The sequence below is a fragment of the Trematomus bernacchii genome, unplaced genomic scaffold (genome assembly GCF_902827165.1).
Source record: "Trematomus bernacchii unplaced genomic scaffold, fTreBer1.1, whole genome shotgun sequence".
In the NCBI taxonomy this organism is placed as follows: domain Eukaryota; kingdom Metazoa; phylum Chordata; class Actinopteri; order Perciformes; family Nototheniidae; genus Trematomus; species Trematomus bernacchii.
This window is the reverse complement of record NW_022987593.1, coordinates 14413805-14434335: the sequence shown is the minus strand read 5'-3', so window position 1 is coordinate 14434335 and position 20531 is coordinate 14413805. Positions and strand designations below refer to the sequence as shown.

The window sequence follows — 20531 nt, the reverse complement described above, 5'->3', positions numbered from 1 at the left end:
GCTTTACAAAATATGATGCATTGTTAGAAATAGAACTACAATTTGAATGATTATAGTTTATACAGTACACACTATTATTCAATTAACAAACAAAATATGTATAATTTAAAAGTCCTTGTTCATGTAAAACCATTTTGTGGTTCCAGCTTCACAACTGTAAGGATTTTCTGCTTTTCCTTTGAATAACGTGATTGAATTAGTATGTTTGGGCTGATATTTGCTATGTTTGGGCTGTTAGTTAGACAAACAAACTTTGGGCTCAGGGTAATTGTAAAGATATGTCATATTATTTGCTAACACTAGTGCCATGCCACCTTGGGAAGTGCTTGTGCTTTTTGGGTTTCAAAGTGAGTCCATGTACACGGTGTCAACGCTACAGTCTAAACATCATGAGTATAAAAGCTCCTATTAAAATGTTAGGGCCTGTATAACGTCAAAACCAAACGAAATGAGCACACCTAAGGTCCTATGAACGCTTTGGAAAGAAGTCACAGTTCAGATTTGCCGATACAAATAGAGACAGCTTCATTTCAAAAGCAGTGTACTTATTTCACACACCTTTTTCCAGACATTTTACGAATAAAACATGCAACGCGTTAACACACAAACATACACATCTCACACATACGTCCCATAGTAGCCATTAGCGGACATGGCCTGTGACTTTTTTTTTACTTTTGTAGCTTAGCGCATATGCTAACCAAAGTCCGGATGGGCAAACTGAGTATTTGAAGTTTTCTAAAGAACCGAACTTTTAAAAACTTCACATGACTCCTGCAGCTACTCAGCAACAGACACCCCAATTCTGAAGGAGAATGGTTTTAGGTTTTGCGAGATAATCATAACTCAGATACACATACATATAAACACACATAGATGTCTGTGATTATAGAATGACACAGCAGTAGCCAGTTTATTAGGAACATATAGCTTAAACTAATAGAGTCCAATAAAATAACCTTGCACCAAATCTCCCATCATGAAGGTTATAATGTTCAGTTTGGGTTAGTTTTAAATTGCAGAGAGATTTTTATTCCACCTCTAAATGTAGTTGACTATACGATATCACAAATAGGTCTCAGTGTAACACAACGCTGTGCTGTCAGGACGTCACAACACAGTGTATCCTTTCTGTAGAGAATGTAAAACATGGAGAGGAAGAAGATGTCCGCCGCTGCAGGGAGCTGAGGTTCAGCTGCTCATTTGTAAAGCAAACATGGCTGCAGTCGGAGGGAAACTTCAAAGCTCAGCATGACATCTCAGATAAAGACATCAAACGGAGAAAGTCTCTCAGATGAAGACTCTTCCTGCCTTCGCCCTGACATTGGCTTTATGAAAAATACTGTCACAGTTGCTGATTGCCATGACATGTTAGAGAGCGCTCAGAAATTCCAGTTTTATTCTGATATAATACATTTGACAGTAAGTCATATTTTTACAGTATCCTCAATAGAAACTCAGGTCCTTGGGAGTTTTAAGGCCAATTTAAATCGGAACTTTTTGAACTTGTGAAGACGTGGTAATAACAAATCAAACAGACATGTTGCTTGACAAAAAATCTCAACTCAAATGTCGACTTACTATCTTTTGTTGGGCTTTCAGCAATGTTATGGGGTAAAACTGAATTAAAAAGAATACAACTTTTGTTTGTGCACGATCAAACACCATAGGGCAACACATTGATGTTCGGTAATTATAACTTTCACATCTCAGTTTAACTTCATAGCATGCTAACATGCTGAAGTGTCTTTATGTCAATGCAGTGGTACAGGAATACAACTACATTGAACAAGATAGGGCACAGAAAAAGCTAAAAACTTGAGTACTAGCATAATCGTTAAAGGTAGTAAAAGAAAGTATGGTCCTCAGACATTTTCATGTATGTAAGCAAACTGCTGTCCGACAAATCCAAAATTAGCTTAGTACTTAAGTAAAAGTACATGCATAAGGGTGCTGTAAAACATGGCAGCCTCTTCCCTCTGACATGCGTGTGTATTCAGACTTAATGTGTGTCCATGTATGTGTGTATTTGCAATGTGTATATATACTAACAGTATACAGTATATGTAATAATATGCATAATTATTTTTGGATTATAATTAGTGATGAATTAAGGTGTTCATCGCTTGCAGCGGGGAAAGACAGAGCCATTGGTAATTACTCTATAAATTAACAGGTAGTTTTAATCTATATTAATGCATCATAGTTTATTCATACATTTGTATTTTATATGATACATCTGATTCTGCAAAGTAACTTAAGCTGTCAGATAAATGTAGTGGAAATGCATAGCAGTCAAAAGTAAAAAGTAGCAGAACAAGGAGATAGCACAACTACCTAAAAATGTGCATAAATTACATATTACTTGTTAGACGCTTTTATCCAAAGCAACTTACATACATTCAATACTGTGGACAATCCCCACAGGAGCAATTTGGGGTGAAGTGTCTTGCCCAGGGACACAACGACATGCTGACTGCAGTGGGACTCGAACTTGCTACCCCCTGATTCGACGTTCAGCGCACTATCCACTGAGCCACAGCCTCCCTCATGAATAAAGTACTTGAGGAAATGTTCGTAGGTACTTTCACCCACTGATACTTTTCCAGAGATACAGAGGATAAAAAGGAAGCATTTCAGACTGTGTGACTGTTCTTTTTCCTACAGCCTAGTTTGTGTTTTTTCGGGAATTTCCTGCCCTCAGTGGAGTTGTGTTGAAGCGAATAGTGATGATGACAAATGTGATGACACATGTATTTGGTTAGGAGGTGATTTCTCAATTCAGCAGACATGTTGGATGACGGAGGTTTTGGATGATGAACCGCATTAGATTTACGACCACCAATAGCAGCAGCAGAACACACTTCCAAACACATCTGACTGCACAGCATCACTTTCTCTGTGTGTGTGTGTGTGTGTGTGTGTGTGTGTGTGTGTGTGTGTGTGTGTGTGTGTGTGTGTGTGTGTGTGTGTGTGTGTGTGTGTGTGTGTGTGTGTGTGTGTGCATGCGTGCGTGTGTGTGTGTGTGTGATTTACGGGCCAAGACCTCAATATCTAACAACTTAGCAGACATCACCAATACCAGAAGAAACCCAAAACCTCTCTGTGTCTTTCTGTCTTGATGGTGTTGTTGAAACAGAGCATATACAGGACGTATGGGTGTGCGAATGAAACTGAAAAAGAGTGAATGAGCGAGCGAGCATGTCACAGAGAGACAGAGAGAAAGAGTCATGGAGGTCAGATTGCATCATCACAGTTTCCCTCCATGGCTGGGCGCTGGTCAGCTCGGCCATGTAAACAGGAAACAGAAAGAGAGGAAAAGAGGACAAAGGCTTTCATCATCTGAACATTTCCCAACACAACCCTACGAGGGAATTCAAATGAATGAAAATAGAACATAAAATAGGGTGTTATTATATTTCGGCATGCATTACTCAGACTGAAACGTTCTGTGAGTGTAGGTTTTTATATGTAAACACACTGATCATTTAGCTTTTCTGAGAGTTTTAAAGGAATAGTTCAACATTGTAGGAGCTGGAGTCAGGACGTGGTTAGCCTAGCTTAGCATAAAGACTCGGAGTAGGGGGAATCAACTAGCCTATCTTAGCATAGCATAAAGACTGAAAGCTGGCATTAGGACGTGGAAAGCCTAGCTTAGCATACAGCCTAGGAGCGGAGGTACACAGCTAGACTAGCTTAGCATTTAGACTGGGAACAGGGGGAAACAGTTAGCCTAGCTTTGTATAAAGGCTGGATGCTGGCATTAGAAAGTGGAAAGCCTAGCTTAGCATATAGCCCGAGGTACACAGAATGCTTAGTATAAAGACTGGGAACAGGGGGAAACAGCTAGCCTAGCATAGCATAAAGACTGAAAGCTGGCATTAGGACGTGGAAAGCCTAGCTTAGCATACAGCCTAGGAGCGGAGGTACACTAGACTAGCTTAGCATTAAGACTGGGAACAGGGGGAAACAGCTAGCCTAGCTTAGCATATAGCCCGAGGTACACAGAATGCTTAGCATTAAGACTGGGAACAGGGGGAAACAGCTAGCCTAGCTTAGCATAAAGACGCTGGAAGCTGGCATTAGGACGTGGAAAACCTAGCTTAGCATTCAGAATAGTACCGGGGAAGACAGCTAGCCGAGATCAGCATAAATAAAAGCATATCTGTTGCATTTTTAATCAACTCTACCAAGAGTTTAAACTCTTCCAAAAAACAAAATAGTGTTGAAGATATTTAACAGTCATGTTGATGGTTCAAAGATCTGCTTTAAAACTAAAACTGTAAGAAGTTTCTATTTCGCAAAGATTATGCACCAAATATTTTGTGGCCATGCTGGAATAACTTGACACTCAGAAAGTTAAATAATATCTTCCCAAATGTTATCTTCATTTAAGAATTCTTCAAGTACTCTTTCCAGTGTAAATACACCAGTCATGATCAGTGTCTAGCAGTCACCAGAGGGACATTTAATCTGACTCTCTTCTTCAACACTTCTTAACTTTAAATGAGCTGAATGAGAGCTGAAGTTTAACACTTACAATGTAGACGTAAACATGTAAAACTGACTTGACCTTAGTTGAGTTTTAGAGGTCACTTCCTGTCAGTGTAAACAGAGTTTTTCCTGGGAGATGTGATGTCAGACTTCACGCCTCTGTCACACACAGACAGAGAGGATGCTGGGAGTTTGCTGCCTGGAGCCACAGCGCCCCCTGCAGGAGCAGAGAAGAGCTGCAGCAGGTTACCATTAATTTAGCTCTTACATCAAACAACTTTGTCCCTTATATACTTTATCAACCGTTCTATCGAGTTATAATTAACAAACATACATTTTCTTATGATAAACTATTCTCATTTGTATTGCCAAATCCTGTTATACCGTCACATATTTCTTAATTTCTTAAATAGTATTAGACATATTGGATGAAAAAGCCTTAACTTTCTACAAAAAAAAATGGAAACTGATAACAAATAAATATTCTTTGCAATATGTTGCAAATGTTGTTGTGTGTGTGTGTGTGTGTGTGTGTGTGTGTGTGTGTGTGTGTGTGTGTGTGTGTGTGTGTGTGTGTGTGTGTGTGTGTGTGTGTGTGTGTGCGCGTGCATGTGTGCGTGTGTGTGTGTGTGTGTGTGTGTGTGTGTGTGTGTGTGTGTGTGTGTGTGTGTGCGCGTGCATGTGTGCGTGCGTGTGTGTGTGTGTGTGTGTGTGTGTGTGTGTGTGTGTGTGTGTGTGTGTGTGTGTGTGTGTGTGTGTGTGTGTGTGTGTACTCTCAGCAGAAGGCCGATCTCTGACACACTGCAGGACGTTTTCATCCAAGCTGTCATCAGTGGTGGAAAATAGCCAAGTAAATGTACTCAAATACTGCAATAAAGTACAATTTTGTGTTATTTTATTGAGTATTTTCTTGTTATTCCACTTTATACTCCTCTACATCTCTGAAGAAAATATTGTACTTTTCACCTTGACATTTCTTTTCAGATTCAGATTATCAATTCAATATTTGATAAACAAATAAATGGCCATTGTCATGTGTTTTGTCCTTTAATCAAAGATATGTTTTAGAACATTTTAGAGTGGAAAAATCCTCTCTAGTCCTGTCTAATAGAGTAACGCATGAATATTAATATGAAGTATGGTTTAATTGCAATTTAATAACCTTAATCCCGACGAGGAGGAGGAATCTGCAGCCATGCAAAGACAAGGTCTGGTTTTGTGGAGGTGAGAGTTTCATGAATATTTAAAGCTCCTTCCTCCAGGTTGTGAAGGGAACACATGAACTTTTAATGAGCCGCAGGTTAAATGGGACATTTTATGTCGGCAAATGGCTCATCAAGTGAGGCTGAACTGTTGGGTGAATATCAACAAGGACGCGGTCACTTTTACTCCTTGAAACTAAACTGGACACAGACCTCCGCAGAGTCTAATAAAGTAAATGCAGTGTTCTCTTATTTTAATGTCGGATTTGCTCTAATTTGACCAAAAAAGCACGTATTCTGCTCATTTTCAAGTTCATATTTGTATTCTGTTCCTCTACTGTGACGTGTCTCCATGCTTTAATGTTCAAAAAGCTCTTTATTTTTCTCATACTGCCTGTCCTCTTTTACTTAAAGAGGACACAGTATGCTAATTTCAGGTGTATATCAGTATGTAGTGCCTCTCCTTTAAAGAGTTCTCTCCTGCTGATGTTCAGGTGTATATCAGTATGTAGTGTCTCTACTTTAAAGAGTCCTCTCCTGCTGATGTTCAGGTGTATATCAGCATGTAGTGTATCTACTTTAAAGAGTCCTCTCCTGCTGATGTTCAGGTGTATATCAGTATGTAGTGTCTCTACTTTAAAGAGTCCTCTCCTGCTGATGTTCAGGTGTATATCAGTATGTATTGTCTCTACTTTAAAGAGTCCTCTCCTGCTGATGTTCAGGTGTATATCAGTATGTAGTGTCTCTACTTTAAAGAGTCCTCTCCTGCTGATGTTCAGGTGTATATCAGTATGTATTGTCTCTACTTTAAAGAGTCCTCTCCTGCTGATGTTCAGGTGTATATCAGTATGTAGTGTCTCTACTTTAAAGAGTTCTCTCCTGCTGATGTTCAGGTGTATATCAGTATGTAGTGTCTCTACTTTAAAGAGTCCTCTCCTGCTGATGTTCAGGTGTATATCAGTATGTAGTGTCTCTACTTTAAAGAGTCCTCTCCTGCTGATGTTCAGGTGTATATCAGTATGTAGTGTCTCTACTTTAAAGAGTCCTCTCCTGCTGATGTTCAGGTGTATATCAGTATGTAGTGTCTCTACATGTCTCCATGCTTTAATGTTCAAAAAGGTCTTTATTTTTCTCATACTGCCTGTGCTGCAGCACCTCTTTTCACCCTCTGTCTGAAACCAGAGCCCAGTCTGCTCTGATTGGTTAGCTGGCCGGCTCTGTTGTGATTGGTCAACTGCAATGTCCCGCCCCTTAGCCTAAAAAAAACGAAACCCAACTTGTAAAGAATCAGTATAATCCTTTAAGTCCTTAAGTGAATATTAAAAGGCAAAGCGTGTGTGTGTGTGTGTGTGTGTGTGTGTGTGTGTGTGTGTGTGTGTGTGTGTGTGTGTGTGTGTGTGTGTGTGTGTGTGTGTGTGTGTGTGTGTGGACACAGCTGCAGTATTAGGATGCTCCTCACAACCGTTGGTGCTGCTGATAACGTGACTCTAATGTCAATAAATCAGTAAAATTAGAACACATATTTTTAAATCTCTAGCGCCACTTTGAGGTTAGCGTTGAGTTTTATTCCTTTTTAAATCACATTATGGTTTACAATATGGTCATTTGTATCATTTTGTATCACAAGCTCCTACACTAAAAGGCAGAAAGTAATTGATTGAAGCTGTGCAGGATTCACTGACTTGGGGAAACTAAAGTGAAAAGTTAAATCTTTAATGTAAAAGTTTATTCTCCCTGATTTCCTCCTCTATAAACCCCAGAGTCTGTTCATTGATGAGACAAAACCCATTTCCCAAACAAGAGTAAAACCAGACAGCGTAATGAGTGTGTGTGTGTGTGTGTGTGTGTGTGTGTGTGTGTGTGTGTGTGTGTGTGTGTGTGTGTGTGGTGTGTGTGTGTGTGTGTGTGTGTGTGTGTGTGTGTGTGTGTGTGTGTGTGTGTGTGTGTGTGAAGCTTCATTAACTGCAGAGATTCTTCCTCAGGAGGCCTGCGGTCACCAGCTGATTGCTGCAGGACATTAAACTGAACCTCCGACTGAAATACACTCAGTTTCTCTCTCAACAATCCTCTGGCCGCCATCGAAGAAGAAGTAAGGTGAGCGTCAGTCAGGAGAACAACGACAGCACAGCCACGACTCAGGATCCACGACTCAGGATCCACGACTCAGGATCCACGACTCAGGATCCACGACTCAGGAATCACTCAGGAAAAGCCCATAAACCAACAGAGAATTGAGAAACAAACTGCATTCACAAATGCCTGATGGAAAGTTGTATATGTTAGAAGGATATCCACAAATGCTTTTTAGTAATTTGTAAATTATAATATTCACAGATCTTCTTCATTTGTGGAAGTAGTTTGCGTATGTGTAGATCATTTTTATGTTTGCAAAAAAACATATTTGTGAGTTTATGACCATTTTTTGCATTTGTGGAATGTGTTTTACTTTTACAGATTACACATCTACACACAGATTATTATTCTGTTCACACAAATAATATTGAGACAAATCTACTTCCATATACTGTGTAGTTATACGATTTTCAGCGCCTAACATTGGACATGAAAAACCCTGATGTATTGGTACGTACTACATAGTCAACTTGTTTCATGGCATACTATAGTTGAATTAAAGCAGTCTGTTTCCTCCTCTGCAGATTCAGTGGACGTGATCACTTTTTTGTTAATTCAATTACAGTTAATGGAGCGTGAAGTGAGTTTCAGTGAGATCCAGAGAACCACTCTCACCAGCTCCTCTAATGACGTCTGTAATTAAATCTGGTTAAAAAAAAGGAAGTAACGACTTAACCACTGCACCACTTTCTCATAACAGATAAAACTGTTTAATGTGAAGCAGCAGAGAAAGAGAGCGCCTCTTTGTGGACGCTTTAAAACAAATGTGTGATCTGATTTACTTTCAAATGTGTACACTTGTTCATGGTCAGCACTTGCATCAATCACAAATGACGAAACATTTAAAAACGGTGAATGTAACGTATCTTCATTTGAGGAATGGGAAGTGTTTATAGTCACATTAAACTTAGGATCTTTGTTTTAGTTGATTTTATAACTCTACATGTATTTGCTCAGTGTATTTTCTTTGTTATTCCTATTTGATAATATATTTATATATCTTAAAGGTAGGGTAGGTAAGAATGGAGAAACCAGCTCGAGTAAGCTAGAATTTGAAAGTACGCAGCCGAAAAAAATCTGCCCCTTCCTTCAGACTTCCTTACAGAGCCCCTCCTCCAACACACACGAACGCGCACATGACCAATGAGGGCACGAGATAAGTTTGTGCACATATGGAAGGCTGACAGGCAGGTAGGCCATCCAGTTATTTTAGCCGGGCCGGCTCAGGTGATTGGTCGTGCTTTTTACAGCGCCATGGCTTCCACAGATGACATTTTGTTATGTATTTATTGTCAAAGCATTTAATGTATCTATTCATTGCTATCGGGATGTTAAGAGCATTCCATGGAATATAACAAAAAGTGTTTCTGAAGTGAATTACCTACCCCACCTTTAAGTGATATCCATCAGTTACTTATGGCTTCCTTTATGGATTTTACGTCCTAAAATATTGTCAATATTGTTCCTTGTTTTATAGTTTGCATTTTAAAAATGTGCTTTGCCAATAACATCTATTAATGCAAATAAATCCTCTTTAAAATGTAAAATCTGAAACTAGTTCAACATAAAGTTATAGTCAGATGTGGTTTACTATGATGCAATCTAATTACTGTATCCTGAGTGTGAGAGCCTGTGTTGGAGAAAGTATTCAGATCTTTTAAATAAAAATACTACCACACTGCGTCAGCAAAAAATGTCCCCTATAATTGGAATATCCTCAAATTAAAGGCAGTAAATGATATACATAGTTATCAGCTTATTTTAGACCTAACATTTCTGATAAATTGAGGGAAGCTCTGTGATCAGATGTGTTGATCTTTGCTGCCATCTAGTGTCTGGACAAAGGACATTTAAATGCATTTATTTGGATGTTTACTTTAAAGTACAGAAACTGACTTATGAACCTTCTGCACAAATAATCAATTTGACAGTCTCACTTATGTCCCACAATGCACTGCAGGAGTCAGTAGTTCAGATAAGTGAGGTGAGAAGGAAAGAGTCGGACGCAAAACTGCTGACTGTTAAATTTGAGGTACTTTTTAATTACAACTTTAAACATTTTACTCCAGTTCATTTTAGGAGGTACATATTGTACCTTTCACAGTTTGACAGCTTTAATTACATTCAGATACTTTTCTGTCCCTTCCCATCCAGAGAAAAACATTAAGATGTATTGAGTTTGAATATTTGTTGTAAAAATCTGTTACCCAAGCTGCAGCAGCATATAATATACAAGTAATACTTTTAATAATTGAGTTTTAAGAGTGGCTTTGAATCTAATGAAGTAATATTTGATCAAGCAGGACAACCACACTGCAGTCATTCTTTACATAAGATTTATTGGATCCACATACTTTAATTAAAATCCCAAAACAGTAACAAATATTACAATAAATACAACATGTTTTTTTCTATTTACAGCAGATACGGAGGCCAGCAGCAGCAGCAGCCATTTAATACTGAATAAAATGTAAAGCTAGGAGCTCTGTGTGTCAGTGTCCGAACATCTCCTGTGAGGCGTAGGTCATGTAGAGGAAGCCGTCCTCGTCCTGGTGGTCTTTGTAGACCTGAGCCATGGTGAGGGACATGGAGGCCAGACCGCTGTTACTGATGAGCAGGTAGAAGGCCTGAGTGGGCAGCAGCGCCATGCGGTTCCTGAGGGACAGAGGACAGAGAGGAGACATTAATGAGGGACAGAGGACCAGAGAGGGCAACAGTACACACATCCTTTACTCAATTAGAAGTACAGATACTCACGTTCAAAAATAATATGGTAAAAGTAGAAGTACTGACTAAAATTCTTTACTCAAGTAAAAGTAAAGAAGTATGGGCTTTGAAATGTCCTTCAGTAAAAAGTACCCATAACTAGCAGCTGTTTTAAAGAGTACCTGACCTCCCTTTATATTAATAGAACAATAATGTCATTGTTAGCGAATGAATGTTTCCATGCTGAACAACGGCAACATGACAACGTTTCCATTGGTCCCTCTTCTTTAGAGAAGACCAGGAAATGATGGATACACGGATCGTGTTCAAATCAATAGGCACGCAATGACTCTAAATAATAATGATCACGCCACCAAACACACATTCAAACTAAAGGAACCAGCCTGTTTGGAAAATGTAAGAAGTAGAAAGTTCAGGTATTTGTGTTCAAAATGTAAGAAGTAGAAAGTACAGGTATTTGTGTTCAAAATGTAAGAAGTAGAAAGTAGAAAGTCGTCAGAAAAATAAGTAGTGGAGTAAAGTACTGATACCAGAAACATGTACTTGAGTACTTTAACGAAGTATTTGTACTCCACTACTTCCCACCTCTGCAGAGGACAGAGAGAAGACATTAATGAGGGACGAACAGCACACGGTTAGCCGCAGCGCTAATGTGAAGCTGCTATTGTTTTATCACCAGCAGCTCTGAGAACATTCCAGTGTTAAAGTCTGAGTATTTTAAGTATGCATGTTCACATTGGGAACTCAAGTGCATTGCACAAGGAAAAAAAAGGTGCTGCGCCACAGCAATAAGAAAAACATTGTAGACACGCAAGAAACAGCTCAATAAACGTTTTTTTAAGTTAAGTGTTGGGAAAAAAATAGATAAATAAGAGGTTGAGATGACAATTGAGCAAAAATAAAAAGCTTATGAGAGATTATCCCACCAGCAAAGAAAACACTATATGTAAATATTTACATGTTTTCTTTTCTCAATCACGTGTCAGGGCTGACCAAATTCCAGTCTTCATTCTGAGCATTTTACTTTTTGTGAGAAATTGCACTGCACCACAGCTCGTAGTGTTATATATAAAAACACAACTAAAGTGTAGTATGTAATGATTGAAAAACTTGAGTCACAAGTTCTTCAACAATGCAATAATACAACTAATTTAAAATAAAAAAAAATAGTGTAAACTCAGGCATTCAGTAGTCTTATGGCCTGTGGATGAGCTGCGATTCCTCTCAATGGATCAAGATGATCTTACCCAAGGCTGCAAACGTCAGCCCTGACCAAATGCCTCTGTTAATCTGAGCATTTTAGGTATTTGTGTTCACATTGGAAAACACAAGAATGCGTCGCACAAAGACAATGCATCAAAGTAGAAATTTAAAAAACTAACACAGGAAAAAGTGATAAGAGTTTGGAAAAGAAACCTCCTGTTAGATTTATCCCAATTAATCCAAATAGTCATTTTAAAAATGTTGATTACCCCGACACAACATTAACAAATGTTTCCCCTCCCCTAATCCAACATTCTTCGGTTGTACAAACAATAATCCCAGATTAAATGGCATCTTTAAGTGACAGATTTAACATTAAATGAAGTAGACACAAGTGACTTTAACCCTTATATATAAAATATACTTAATCTTTCTCCCTCAGAGAAAGATATGTATTATTGCATACTGAACACCGAGTGGTTGGAACGTCATAAATCCTGCAGAAACAACCATTGCTAAACTGAGATTAAAGGAAACTTCAGGAACTATTCTCCAGCAGATACGAACTCTGTAACAGACCTCCTTTAAATTTACTTTTAAGTATAGTTTATTTAAGATGTGTCGTTTGAAACCAAGCAGCATGTTCTAGTGTAAAATGACTATACAGTGTACTATGAGCATGTAGTATTGATTTGGGACCGTGTTGTGTGAGGAGCATGTTCACGCGTCATGCTTTTATGTAATTGCAGTTTCGTCATATTCCATGATAGAAGCTGTAACTGATCACGGAGCAGTCAGGAGATTAACACGCTCTTTACGTCTGAAGAAGATAAGTGCTGACTTTCTGCTGTGCAACGGTGACAAACACAAAATCAGGAACCAAAAAAAGTGACGGGGTTATTGCTTAAGAGCAGAATAAGGACAGTTTGTATTCTTTGTAAAAATATGTGGCGTTGCATTTGATTATGTTATTGGTTTCATGTAACTAAGTATTTGTAGGCTGTGACTGACAGGCCATTGATTTTTAAAATGAGTGGAATCTAATAAATAGTCAACATTTATCTAAATAATTACAAATAATCTTCACAGTTGAGCAGAATCACTGATTATAATCTATCAACATTTTTTTTTTTTTAAAGAAGCAATCTTTGAGTAATAACTACATGGAGAAAATATAAATTAAAAAAATATAAGCCATCGACCCATGAAGATATGAAGTTACCTCCATCTCATTGCAGTACAACGCTCCCATGCTACAATGCAGTTTATCCAGACTTAGAAAAGGAGGGACAGGTTAAGAAATAGACCAAGTAATGTCACTGTGTTAAGGTTCTTAGCGCGACAAAATAAAATCCATTTACTTACACTAACATCAAACTATTGGCAGAACAAAAGACAAACATCTGACAGCTTCTATAAATCAAACTATCTTTGGAGAAACGGGATTTTTTTTTTAAAAGGTAAAAATGTATTTAAGAGATGTGTCCTTACATTCAAATATGTTATTTAATTGATTAAAAACCAACATTTACTAACAGGCTGCATGAATCCAAGTGTAATTACTCTAAAAGCAGCAGAGACGAGCGTGTGACCGACCATTTATTTTAAATCTGATAAAAAAGGAGAAAATCGGGAGTGACCGTGTCAAACAGTCAGATGTTTTGTAACAAACATCAGCGTGACACTTTACATAAAGCAGACATCTGCACTATAACCCATGAATATTATAGATCACCCTTTTAAAATGAGTATCGTTTAATATGTTGATTACATTTTAAAGAATAGTTGGACTCTTTGCCTGCATTAGGACTCAGTATTAGAAGAGGAACAACAGTGTGTAGGAAACGGGGACACTCCGTTTCTGCTGTGTAATCATGACGAACAGCATCTCAGGAACTCCAGACTCAGTGACGTTAGGTTTTCTATAGATTAACATTTACAGAAGATACACCCTAACCCACATCTCCTTACTAAACAAATATATATTTTAAATCTCTGCTCCAGCTTAACACAGTACCACTAGTCAATGTAAAAAAGCAGCCTTGAATTAAAGTAAAGACAACTTGTAAAGAAAAACCAAAATGTGCAAAAGTGTATTTAAGACTTTCCTATTAAGTAGCTTAAATACATTTCCCACAAACAATACTCCATAGTTTTAGAGCTTAAACAATTGAGCAGATGAGTTTTATTGCAAATGCCATTTTTCAATAAGAAAGATTTCCAGTCCCCAATTTCATAAATTCAAAACCCTTTAAGTTTTGGAGGGTTGGTTTACAAAAAGGAGCTTTAACAGGTTACTACCTTTCATAGACAAATAAACCAGGAAATCATCAGCACATTAATCGATAAAATAAATCCCATATCCATCAATCCACTAGAATAATACATATTAAAACCAACATCACCTGGTTTAATGGCTGCAAATTCCAGCAAATAGTCAGATTCCCAATGTTTAAAATCTTTGTAAACAGATCAATGAAGCCCTTTCTAATGTATGTACATGTTCAACACTTATAGACTTTTTAAAACAGTGAGATTGTACCTGATGATGGTGACAAACTGAGTCATGGTGAGTTCATGCGGCACCAGGAACTTGGTTTTATCCAGAGGAGGCAGATACTTCTCCCTCTCATAGCACTCAATGATCACCTGCAAACACCAGGCAAACCGGTGAGTTCACAGACGTATAGAAAACACATTTAATGCTTAAAATGGAGGCATTTCTGCTGCAAACTTACCGGGATTTTGTTGGGGAATTTCGACCTGATCGCCGCCACCTCTTGTTTCCTTGTAGCTGCAAGAAAACACAAATCAGAGTTTTTTAAAAGATTTTTTTTAAAGAATTTTCCTACTTTTTTTGTCATTTTTGAGACATTTACCGAAGCTCTTCCTCAGTTTGAAGGACTTGCTCGGCACCTGGGTCTTGTCAAACGGAGGCATGCTGTGTGTGTCACCCTGTGTGTTAGTGTGAGTGTGTGTGAGTGTGTGTGGTGCAGGAGAGGAGAGGAATAGGGTTAGCATGAGGCTTGCAGAGAGCAGGAGTTAAATAGCGACGACAGGCAGCTGTGGCGCATCAGCTGATTGGCACATGGCTGCAGAGCATCGTGAATCATCTGAAATCAGGTTAGATCCGCAGCTCACTGTCAGACCCTGAACTGAAGTACAAATACTACAGTAAGACCAAAAATACTTTATTAGAGGTAGAAAACCTGAATTGAACATGTTAGTCTACTTGAGTAGGATAAAAGTACACAAATATTAACAGAGGTGGAAGAAGTACTGAGCTGTATTATCTTTTACATAGTTATAGTAGATCATATTGTTGATTATATGTTGTATTATTTATCTGAATCTACAATAATAGCACCTCAAAATTGTATTTGAGTAAATGTTTCTCATTTCATTTCATTTCAAACCTTTATTTAACCAGATTGGTCCCATTGAGATCATAGATCTCTTTTTCAAGGGAGACCTGCAGGTTCCACATGAAACATAAAACAATAAAGGACATCATACATTATGTTTCTCATTGATTACGCAGCAGAGGTGGGAGAAGTAGGCCTACTCAGATTATGTACTTGAGTAAAAGTAGAAGTACCAGAGTGTAGGAATACTCTGTTACAAGTAAAAGTCCTGCATTCAAAATGTTACTCAAGTAAAAGTATAAAAGTATTGGCATAAAATATACTTATATATAAAGGAATCAGTGCTCTATTGATTGCTTCATTAACACAAGCTGAGAAATCATAGCTTACTTCTTTCACCACTGCTCAAAAGTATATTACAACCCAGAACAGCAGCAAAGGTGGAAGAAGTACTCAGATCTTGTACTTGAGTAAAAGTAGAAGTACCAGAGTGTAGGAATACGCTGTTACAGTAAAAGTCCTGCATTCAAAAATGTTACTCAAGTAAAAAAAAAAAAAAGTATCAGCATTAGAATATACTTAAAGTACCAAAAGTATTCATTGTGCAGATTGGCCCATTTCAGAATAATATATATGATATGTTTTATAATGATTGATCATTAAAGTGATCTCAAAGCTGGTGAAGGTGCAGCTAGTTTGAATGACTTTGTATACTGCAGGGTAGCTTGTGAATTTACTCCAGGTGGAACTAAAGTCTGATTTAACACTTGATTATATTTCACATCATTCATCCAGATCTGTAAAGTAACTAAAGGTATTAAATACATGTAGTGGAGTAAAAGTACAAAGTAGCACACATTTAAAATACTCAAGTAAAGTACAAGTACCTCAAAAATGTACTTAAGTACAGTACTTGAGTAAATGTACTTTACCCACCTCTGAATATTAATAGCAAAATGTAGACCTTTAGTTAAACTATTCAAAGTAAAAGTACTCTTAATGCAGAATGACTCATTGAAAAAGGTTATGTTATTATAGAAAATGATATTGTTCTCTTTTGTCACTTACAAAAGTAAGAACATGTAACGTCAAATAAATGTAGCCTAGTACTTGTCACTGTGATGCCATTTCAGCCCATTTAAAATAATATGTTCAATTTTCAAAATGAATAATAATAAAGACAAGTTAAAGTCTAACGTGGCCAGAAACTGTGTTTGTTCATATTTAATTAGGACCCCATGACTTTATTTGGGCAAACAAATATTTTATTTTGTTTTATTTAAACTCTGAGACTATAAATGAGTTATTAAATAAATGCTAAAAACTCAATTTGTAATGAGAAACATGAACCTAATATCTGCTTCACACATACTAGTGTGGTGATGCCCACGCTCTTCTTTAATTCAATAGTTTTCCTGTCATTCATCTGATCAGCCAATGGTGTGACAGTATTTACAGTAGTGGGAGGGACTAAGCTGGGTTGATGTCACCGCACAGGTGTGTCAAGAGATCTTACATTAGCCAAAGAGATACCGGTATTAAAACGGCTGTGCCTTCAAAATAAAAGTCTTCGTCGAATTCTATATATAGTGAGTACATCGAGTTCTCGTTACTATTTGAAATGGATCATCCAAAAAATACATGTATATTAAATCTGGAATGATTTAAAAAAAAAAAACATGATAACCAACATGTAATTATTAATAATAGATTCATAGTAAAACAAAAAAAGAATGGACTAAATAAAACCCTTTACAATTATAATTTTTTGTAAGATGTGTTATCTAACTATTTTCAATGTCAAGTTGAGTGTATGTGTGACATTTGGTAATTTAATTAAATAATTGATCTGCTATTGTTATTTCATCCTACTGTTGTGTCATGTTTTTGTGTCTCTTGACTCTACTTAAAAATATCATAATTCACTAAATACACAAAAAATACTACATATTTCCTATTTAATAATTATTATTACTTTGGTGTTTGGTATTGTTATTATTATTATTATTGTTATCATATGCATCATTTGGGACATTAGGGACATTTCCCCACCACTGTTGGAAATTGCCAATTTTGTCCCCACCACTAAGCATTTTCTCAAAATAGCGTGCACAAAGAATTGTACACTTTGAGTTTATTTGCACAAGAGAACATGTACAATCTCCAGGACTGTTCACACTTTTTGGGTGTACTTCTGGTGCAATTTGGACCTGCAACACTTTTTAATATGAGTAATAACTTAATAGAGAATAGTAAATAAAGTGTTTCTCCCGTGTATTGTTGCAGTAGTGTTTTTTTTATATCTGAGGAAAGTGTCCCCACCACTTTTTCTCAAAAAGGGACGTCCATGATTGTTATGTACTGTAAGGCCTATACATGTTTCAGTTATTGTACTGTGCAACAACGTTTGTTTTATTTTGAAATCTCTGACCAGAAGTGTGCGTCTGTATTATTTCCGGTACCTCGCAGTCGTCGCATCATCTGACAGCTGCTCAGACAGGAGTTGTGTTGCAGAAACAGGACCGTTTTTAATGGACCGTATTTCCCTCCGGAGGATATTTTACCGACTCAGGTGAGAGTACCGGACCCGAAGCAGACGCAGCATCGCCCCGGTCCGGCCATGGACGAGCAGGCGGGCCCCTTCTTCAATAACAACAACAACAACTCGGGCTTTCCTGGGAATATTAAAGCTCCGCAGACTGTGGACACAGGGGGCGGAGAAGCGGCCAGATCTCAGTACAACATCCCGGGGATCTTACACTTCCTCCAGCATGAGTGGGCCCGCTACGAGGTGGACAGGGCGCACTGGGACGTGGAGAGGGCCGAGCTGCAGGTAAGCAGTCCTGGAGGTTTCCATTGTCGGACACTGTTTGGTTTGCTACGTTGCGCCGAACCACGTTGAACAAATTGGCGTTTTAAGGGTTGCATTGCTTATTTGCGACTAAATATTCAAGGTAAAGTAACATTTAGAACTTGGGTTGAGTGAGGAAAATCTAATCTTTAATTCGGCATTGTTTTTATCCAGATACCAACACATGTTATGTATACTATTTGCACTTTAAGGGATGCTTGACGCTCTGTTCTGTGGTGTTGAATCCTGAGAACGTGACCAAAGATGTGTGTTTTAACTGTTTTATTGCTTATTTATGACTAAATATTCACGGTAAAGTAATATGTGTAACTTGGGTTGAGTGAGGAATATCTATTCTTTAATTCGGCATTGTTTTTATTGAGATACCAACACATTTTATTTATAATATATGCCCTTTTAGTGGTGCTTGACGCTCTGTTCTGTGGTGTTGAATTCAGAGAACGTTGTGTTGAACCACGTTGAACAAAACTGTCTTTTAACGGTTGCATTGCTTATTTGGGAATACATATTAACGTAAAAGTAAAATGTATAATTTAGGTAGAGTGAGTAAGATCTATTCTTTAATTCGGCATTATTTGTATTCAGATTCCCACACATTTCCTTACAGTATTTTCACTTTTAGGGATGCTTTACGCTCTGTTTTGTGGTGATGGGAAGCAGCCTCAGTTACTGAAAGTTCCATTGTCGGACACTGTTTGGTTTGCTATGTCGCCTTGAATTATGTTGCGTTGAACCACATTGAAAAAATCGGTGTTTTAACGGTGTCATTGCTTATTGGGTAAAGTAACATTTATAACTTAGTTTGAGTAAGAAATATCTATTATTTAATTCGGCATTATTACAATCCAGATACCAACACATTGTATTTATAATATTGGCACTTTTAGTGATGCTTGACGCTCTGTTATGTAGTGTACGTTGCTCTGCAAACGGAATGACGCACATACTCTCTGAAATGTAAAGTTTTCTGTTATACCAGCTGCTTTATTGATCAATTTAATAGCGAATAAAAGTGCAAGCCCAAATGCATCTAACAGGGGTATTTAGTAATGTACCTGAGGTGTGGGTGTCAATGTCAAGCAAGATGACATAGACTTGCGTAATATTTAAATGGCTGTTTCCAATGATGTCTACTCCACTGCTCTGCCTGATACAAATGTAAGCTGTGGTGGAGATTTAAATACGTTTCTGTTGTTAAGGTATCGATTGTGAGTAGTTGCATCACAATCTAATTACATGCTTGTATATTTAATATAAATGAGCCAACCTACGTAGTTTGATGTATGTTGGTCAATCACCTGTGCAGCGCATTTTGTGAGATCCATTATCGGACATGCAGCTAGTGCCTGACATTATTCTGGTGTTTTCCCGGAATCCCATTATTTTTCTTTCATCATTATCTCTTTACTAACACATAACAATCACTACCACGCAGAGCCGGGACCCTGACAGGAGATTGTGCCCCCAAATATCAGACTGCGTGTGTTGCTTAATATTGTCCGATAATGGCCGCATATGTGTTACATTTCCATGTAGTTCGTGATGTAGTTGAGTCACTCCACGTTGGCGTTTTTGTGTATCAACTTAATAATAGGAGCTAACCTGAGGGGGTCTACTGAAAGGCTCCAGTGTTTCCTCTGCATGCCAGGCAGTCTGATTCACCCCCTGTAAACTGTTTATCATCCTCATGATGAGTAATATAACCTAATGTACCTACTATATTTATTTTTAAAGGATGTCCTGTAGCTATGGTAATAAAGCAGACTTAACAAACTGCATTGGATCATTTGTCCCTGTCAGGATATCTTGCTTATAACACATCTGAATTATCTGGCAACAAAACATGATGTTGATATTGATAATATTGTACATTTGTGCACACAGCACAAGGTACTTTATTCATTAGCCTTTTCATTGACCAGATAGTACCTGATGTAGAGGAAAATGGAGCCAATCTCAGTCTGTATTTTAGTCGTATTTACTGTCATGACACCTGCATTCTTATCTTATCCTGTCTTATCTAGCAGCTGTGAACAACATATACTGTAAGACTCAGTTATATCTTCTGCAATATCTGAGATTCCTAAAAACTGATATGGTACAGGCTGACACATGCAATGCAATGAACCTGCAGGATGGTTGTTATTGTTATTATGTTAAGTGAGTAGGAGCCTTTATCTTCCGTGCACTGATGACCAAATGTAGCTTCTCTGTGTATTTAAGCTCAGTCTAACAAGAGGAGCGCTCTCTTTGTTATATTACATAAGTAAGGGCATCCATATAGGGAAGCACGCTGAGTTAATGATGATAAAGTGGCTCTGTGGGGCATTTGTGCTCCGTTTACCTCCACTAAAACCTCCACTAAAACCTCCATGCCTCTCTCAGCAGCTCCTCTGTGTCTCCTGGCTGTTTGAGGGCTTTTGTGTTAAAGGAAATTGAAGGGTTTGGCTCCACAGAGCAGAGACTGTGTGAAAGCTCCACTCTACAGCCCCGGTTGATTTTTAATTTTCCTTCCCATTGAGCCGGGAGCCGATC

At 37.9% G+C, this 20531-nt stretch overlaps 3 protein-coding genes across 3 annotated transcripts in view; 2 read left to right on the top strand and 1 right to left on the bottom strand.

The window, feature by feature from the left end:
* Positions 1-20531, top strand: part of LOC117481734 (E3 ubiquitin-protein ligase TRIM39-like) — a 937572-nt gene that overhangs the window by 152313 nt on the left and 764728 nt on the right. The window lies entirely within an intron of this gene.
* On the bottom strand, positions 10148-14778 carry map1lc3c (microtubule-associated protein 1 light chain 3 gamma). Its single transcript, XM_034129698.1, has 4 exons — positions 14639-14778; positions 14498-14553; positions 14302-14408; positions 10148-10484 (listed from the first exon to the last, which is right to left on the bottom strand). Exons 1-4 carry the CDS (start codon positions 14697-14699, stop codon positions 10322-10324), a joined length of 387 nt encoding a protein of 128 aa, XP_033985589.1. The 5' UTR covers positions 14700-14778; the 3' UTR covers positions 10148-10321.
* Positions 17599-20531, top strand: part of LOC117481728 (striatin-like) — a 53606-nt gene continuing 50673 nt past the window's right edge. The window contains exon 1 of the mRNA XM_034129585.1: positions 17599-17957. Within this exon, the coding sequence (XP_033985476.1) occupies positions 17745-17957 (213 nt within the window). The 5' untranslated portion in view covers positions 17599-17744. The remainder of the gene's footprint in view (positions 17958-20531) is intronic.